The sequence below is a fragment of the Orycteropus afer genome, unplaced genomic scaffold (genome assembly GCF_000298275.1).
Source record: "Orycteropus afer afer isolate SDZICR_OR568_19922 unplaced genomic scaffold, OryAfe1.0 scaffold00097, whole genome shotgun sequence".
Taxonomy (NCBI): Eukaryota; Metazoa; Chordata; class Mammalia; order Tubulidentata; family Orycteropodidae; genus Orycteropus; species Orycteropus afer.
Genome location: NW_006921684.1, coordinates 6,132,525 through 6,139,519, shown reverse-complemented (window position 1 = coordinate 6,139,519; position 6,995 = coordinate 6,132,525). Strand labels below are relative to the sequence as shown.

Below are 6,995 nucleotides of genomic sequence, written 5' to 3'. Positions count from 1 at the left end.
GCCCCGGTGCTGCCCCTCCTCATATTGTCCTATAAATTGAAGAAGGAAACGGGGTACGGGGTCTTTTGCTTGAGCGCAAAGACCCTGACTTAAGTTGGCTAATAAACTGTCCTATTGCATTTGCATTGGCGTGGGTTGGCGTCTTTTTCTCTTCCGAAATTCTCCTTTACAGCCTGGGCACAACACCTCATCTTCCACAGCTCTTGGGTTTGAACCGCCAACCCTCTGGTTAGCATTCAAATGCCTTATCTACTATGACACCAGAGCTCCTTAGGGGCCGAGCTTGTTGTTGTTAGGCACCGTGGAGTTGGACCCGACTCATAGTGACCCCTCCTTGGGTTTCCAAGGCAGTATCACTACGGAAGTAGATTGCCCAACCTTCCTTCTGAGGAGGGACTGGTGGGTTTGAACTGCCAGCCTTCTGGTTAGCAGTCAAGTGCCTTAGGCACAAACCAAAAACTGCCAATAAAATTTGTTGGGTGTGATAATCATGATTTTGTAAGAAAATGTTCATTTTATTTAGAGATACATTCTGAAGCACGTAAGGGTTAAATGACATAGCTTAGAATTTCTACATGTTTTCACATGTTTACTCAAAAAACTACCAGTTTTAATTTTGGTGCTTTATTTAAAGTGATTTTAAAGCTAGTTGTGTAATAAAACAAACTCTAACTTGTATATATGTGGCTTGAAATTTATCCTTGTAGTCAAGAAAAAGAGTTCTGACAATATCTTGTCTCTGGAAAAGCATACTTCTTGCTAAGTTAATTCCTGAAGGCAATATATTTAAAGTACAAGTGATTTAAAATGCACTGTGAGATATGCAGTGACGCATCAGAAATGATCTCTCTCTGCAAGGCACCTTCAGTTAAAAGGAGTGAATATCTGTTGGGTTTTTAAATTTTCTCTTTGTCACAAGTATGACAGTTCTGTAACTTGACCATTGTGAACATCATACACATTGCTTCTGAGATAATGTATCATAAAGCCTTTTTTACAGCTGTAAAGCGTTATGCAAAAATAAGATGTTATTTATACTAAATGTCTGGAAAGATAAATAGAAAAAAAATAGATCTTATCATTAGATCAAGAATCCTTCTTGCAACATTGTGTTGGTGAATTCATGTTTTCTATCTGATGAAAATATGGAGTATTAATTATGTTAATATATATCTTCCCATTCATTTCTAAATTGTATAGAGGAGTTTTGTAGCACTATACTTTTTCTTATTTAAATGAGGCAAAGAAGTTTGTCTTGCACATAAAAGCAAACACTTTCTGAATGTTCAAATAAACTGTGATTATAGATCATTTTTCTGTAGAAATATAGACTGCCTAGTCTTACTTGAATTTATGATGTACATGAGAACTCCATTTATATATGCACTGATTTTTAGTATGGAGAGATCAGTGTGCTTTTTCCTATGAAGGTTTTTTTTTTTTTTTCTTTTTTTTAGCCTATATGAAAAAATTAGTCCGGTCTCACAATCTATTATAAAAAGTGACAAAGTACTAAAAACAGTTCTGTTATGGAGCTGTTAAAAACCTAAATGCGCAATCAAAATTAATGTAAGAGAATATATTTATTGTGAGTAGATATGATTTGAATCTATTGAATCAGCAGCATCAACTTAAAGGTATCAAGAAGGCTCTCAGAAGAGGGGAAGGTGAAAACAGATTATATAGGTGGGGTCCAGGCAGCACAGTCTCCTGAGGGTCATTGTGAATTTCTTCTGTGTTAGTTTCTCAGAGCATGTGCAGGGCTTCAGGGTCAGTCATTTGTGAAAAGAGAGACATTAAGGACACGCCAAAAACCAAAAAAAAACTCAAACTCACTGCCATCAAGTTGATTCAGACTCATAGTGACCCCCAGTGGGTTTCCTAGGCTGTAAACGTTTACAGAAGTAGATTGCCTCATCTTCCTTCTATGGAGCAGTTGGTGGTTTAAACCAAACCACTGACCTTCTGGTTAGCAACCAATGTCTTATCTCCTATACCACCAGAGCTCCTAAGGATATGCCATATATCCTGAAACACAGCTTCCAGTCAGACCCTGCAGTTCAGTCAGACCCTGCAGTTCCTGTTGAACTTCTTGAAACTGGCTGCACGTAGATAATTCTCCAAAAGAGCCCACTGCCTAAGGCAAAAGAGGCTCCGGTAAACTGATTTCTAGGCTATTGTTTGGTTTGAAGGTGACTCTACGAAAACCAGTTCCTTAAAGGCTCAAGGTTCAAAAGGACACTTAAGGGTAAATGGCCTGGGTGGTCACTCCAACTTTATGGATCCAGAAATCTGGATTCCAGGATGAAAATGGTTGCTCACATCTTAGCAAACTGCTTGTTCCTAATATAAAACAAACTGAAAAATCAACTTCAAAATAATTCTGTTTCTATTGTATTTTAAAGAACTCTGGTGGTGTAGCGGGTAAGGCATTTGGCCGCTAACCAGAAGGTCAGTGGTTCAAACCCACCAGCTGCTCCATAGGAGGACGATGAGGCAATCTAATTCCATAAAGATTTGGAGCCTTGGAAACTTAGTGGGGTAGCTGAGTTGGAATTGACTTAATGGCAGTGGGTTTGTTTGTTTGTTTGTTATACTGTATTTATCTGAACTTTTGTTTTTCTAAGCCCATTTGTTTGTGCCATATCTATTGTTTTTAGAGTTCTCAGAAAGTAGGTGAATTTTATAATTATTTTAAAAATGAAATGTGGTAGTAATTAGAAGTGGATATATAGGGAAGTGGGATGTTAAAGCTTGTAACTATTTAATTTAGGTAATATTTATTAAAATTTGCTGAGTGCTAAAGCTCATTTTGGGAGCTCTGGTGGTGTAGTGCCTAAGGCACTTGACTGCTGACCAGAAGGCTGGTGGTTCAAACCCACCAGCCACTCCTTGGAAGGAAGGTTGGGCAATCTACCTCCATAGTGATACTGCCTTGGAAACCCAAGGAGGGGTCGCTATGAGTTGGATCCGACTCAACGGCAAAGTTTGGTTTTTTAAAAGCTCATATATTAGCTAAAGTATCAAAATAGTACAATGGGATGTGTACTATTATCATCCCCATTATACAGATGTGGAAACTGAGGCATAGAGAAGCTATATAATTTGCCCAAGATAATTACCCATCTGAGAAGAGGATTCTGACCCCAGACCCTATGTTCATAATTACTATGTTTTTCTGCCTCTATGATTCTTATCAATCATTTCTCCTCCAGTGTCTCCACTGTTGTTGTTGTTGTTATGTGCCATTGAGTCGAACCCGACTCATAGCGACCCCTCCTTGGGTTTCCGAGGCAGTATCACTACGGAAGTAGATTGCCCCATCTTCCTTCCGAGGAGTGGCTGGTGGGTTTGAACCACCAGCCTTCTGGTTAGCAGTCAAGTGCCTTAGGCACTATGCTACCAGAGCTCCACTAGAAAGTCTTAAATTTTGTGATAAGGTTTATTGACTGGATAAAGGAGATCATCTTTTTAAAAAACAAATAAATAAATGAAGAGGGAGGCACTGAGCAAGAACCAAGATTTCATTTGATAGTACTGGGATAGATGGCTGATATCACGTTTCTGGTTAGGTGGTGAAATGTTAAGAATTCTAAGATTCCATCAGTCTACACAGAACATGAAACATGTTCTACTGTTACTTAAGGAGCTCTGGTAGCGTAGTGCCTAAGGCACTTGACTGCTAACCAGAAGACTGGAGATTCAAACCCACCAGCCACTCCTAGGAAGGAAGATCAGGCAATCTACTTTCGTAGTGATACCGCCTCAGAAACCCAAGGAGGGATCGCTATGAGTTAGATCTGACTCAACGGCAGTAAGTTTGGTTTTTTTAAAAGCTCATATATTAGGTAAAGTATCAAATAGTACAATGGGATGTGTACTATTATCATCCCCATTATACTGATGTGGAAACTGAGGCATAGAGAAGCTACATAATTTGCCCAAGATAATTACCCATCTGGCACATAACAACAACAATAACAAGTGTTACTTAGTATCCTGGTTTTTTGAATCACTAGTTGTGTGAGCTAGCACAGATTACCTAACCTCTCTAAATTCTTATAAAATGCAATATACTTTCCCAACTCAGTCCCCTCAGTGGGGCTGAATGAACTAATCCATACAATGTACCCAGCCCAGAGCCTGCTACATAGTCTTTGCTCAATTAAGTACAAGTTGTTATTGCTAAGCACAGTGGGAGACAGAAACTGTTTAACACACTACTGTCTTTTCAAGTTGCTGAAAATCAGCTGAGGGGGTAGGACAAGTACACAGGTAACTACAATGGGGTGAGACAGGGTTAGTGTGATTGAAGAAATGTCAATAAAGTGCTAAGGGAGAGGGCCACACTCAGCTGGTGGATTTAGGGAAAGCTTGAAGGTGTTACTCGGTTCAGCTTTCCCAGAAGTGTGGACCACATATGAGGCAGTGCTGGGGGATGATTTCAGGTGGGACTCTGACATGACGTGAAATAACTTTGAATTCTGTAGGGCGGAAGTGATCCTTCTTCAGCTGTCTGTTTTCCTCAAGGAGAACCTCTGGGCTTGGTGCAGGGGTGGCAGCTAGCTAACACATGCACATTTGCCTTTTCCTCAAAGAGAGCAGGCCCCAGGCTCAAAATACAGATTATCTACTTAGAATTTGTGTTTCTTTCACACTATTTTTATGGTGGTGGTTTGTTGTTGTTTGCATTGAGTCAGACCTGACTCATAGCAACCCCTCCTTGGGTTTCCCAGGCAGTATCACTGCGGAAGTAGATTGCCCAACCTTCCTTCTGAGGAGTGTCTGGTGGGTGTTACCTGCTATTTATGGAGAGTCATACTGGTTTCTCATATAATGTAATGACTCAAAGTTTTCTTTATAAACTTCTCTAAGCAAACAGGGAGCTCTCTGGGTGGTACAAACAGCTGTGTGACTCCTAACTTAAGATTTGTGGTTCATATTCACCTGGCAGTGTTGTGGGAGAAAGGCCTGGTGATCTACTCCCATAAATATAACAGCCAAGAAAAACCTGTGGAGCAGTTCCACTCTGTTACATGCAGGGTCATTGTGAGTCAGAATCTACTTGATAGCAACTGTTGAGGAAAAGAAAAGAAAGAATTTATTTAAAGAAAAAATACTAAGCAAATACTATCACTTGTGTATGGTTCATGGATTATAGTTAATGATATGTGAGCAACTGAAGTTCAATTGTCTATGAAAACAGAAATTTACTAGGGACAGTGAAACTATTCTTTGCACTGGAAAGCTTGAGTAAAGGGGCATGGACAAACAGTATTTTTGGAGAATAAAAAATGGTTCAATTTGGGGGATCAAGGCTCATCTCATGAGTAATAAGGCTAAAAGTGCAAAATTATATTAAAATGGAGTCTGGTGAGACCCCCAATACTATGGTCCTGGGATATATTCTGGGCCTGAAATGAACTCATTCCCAGGGGCTGCCTCTCAGCCCAGTGGTGAACAAGATACATAAGCAGACCACTCAACCCAGGGTGATGCACACACATACTCTGTGGAAATGCATACCTTGAGGCAATCGACCATGGGGCACCAGAGGGGCAATATTTGCATGGTGGAAATGCAGGACACACAGCAGTGCATAATAACTATGAGGGGCATGGGTTGGGAGTGTCGGGGTGTGAGGGGGTAAGGGGGTTTTCTGGACAGGGAGTGAAGGAGACTGGGTTAGGGTTGGGAATGATAAATGGGGAGTGAAATTAAATGTACATGTAATATTGAATGCAAAACAAACTGCTCTGTAAACTTGCACCTAAAGCACAATTAAAAATAGTAAAAGAAAAAGAAAGAAAGAAGATGGAAGGAACGCACAGAGTCACAGTACCAAAAAGAAATGGTCAACATACATCCATTTCAGAAGGTAGTATATAATAATAATTTTTAAAATTCCATTAGTAATAAAGTTTTACAAACCTGTCGATAATAGTTGATGTTCTTAAACTGCTGTTTCTTATTTTTTCTTAATGGAAAATATTTTATGTTTCTGTAGATCAGAAGAGAAAATTAAGCACTTCAGTCAACTTAAATCTGAGCTTTTTCTTAAAGATAACACTCTGAGGAAGATACTTTGTTTAATTACAGAACTTAAAGTAGCTGCTCAGAGAAACTTCATTCTGAAAAGGCTTTTCTGGAAAGTAGGTGTTTGTTTATAATCTTTAAAACTTGTTTTATCTGTTTACCAAATATGCTATATTCAAACATAAATTAAAACATAAATAAATGTGGATTCTGATACTGTATTTAAAAATGTTGATTAAATTAAATGCAATCATGTCAACACTTGAACATTCTTGCAATCAATAATGTGTATGTGTGAAGAGGGAGGTGGGGAAGGGAGGCAGGAGGAGAGTGGTAGCAAAAAGATGGGCTTTTTGGGAGATAGGAGTCAAAGAGAAGACAGAGAAGAAGCTCTGGCATGTGGGATGTATTAATACAAAAAGAGAGATGGGAAAGTAGATTTCAAGATGTGTTGATAAATAGGTTCCCCTATAGTTAAAATGTATCTTAAAAAATTACTTTTAAGCATTGTTGTTACATGCTATTGAGTTGATTCTGACCCATAGTAACCCTATGGGACAGAGTAGAACTGCCCCATAGGAGTCGGATCCGACTCGACAGCAGTGAGTTTGGTTTTTGGTTAATCTTTACAGGAGCAGATTGCCAGGTCTTTTCTCTTGTGGACCTGCTAGTGGGTTTGAACTACTGACCCTACAGTAGGAACTGAAGGACTGGTTATTTTTAAAAATGTGACTCTGGGGACCAGCTAATCTAGATTTTAGCAGATTACAAACACTTCATTTTCAGTTTCAGGTGAAGATGTAGAAAAGCCCAAGCAAAGACTGGTATGGTGCTAATGAGGCCTGTGAGAGCCAGTGAGCCCTGCCTAGAGCCCAGCTCACTACTCCATTTGATGGCTCTATGGAACTCTGGTAGCATAGTGTGTAAGGCACTTGACTGCTAACTAGAAGGCTGGCGGT

The 6,995-nt window shown here is 39.5% G+C and overlaps 1 protein-coding gene across 1 annotated transcript in view; it reads left to right on the top strand.

Moving 5' to 3' along the window:
- Positions 1-6,995, top strand: part of CUNH12orf56 (chromosome unknown C12orf56 homolog) — a 169,880-nt gene that overhangs the window by 137,207 nt on the left and 25,678 nt on the right. The window contains exon 6 of the mRNA XM_007942732.2: positions 6,008-6,152. Within this exon, the coding sequence (XP_007940923.1) occupies positions 6,008-6,152 (145 nt within the window). The remainder of the gene's footprint in view (positions 1-6,007; positions 6,153-6,995) is intronic.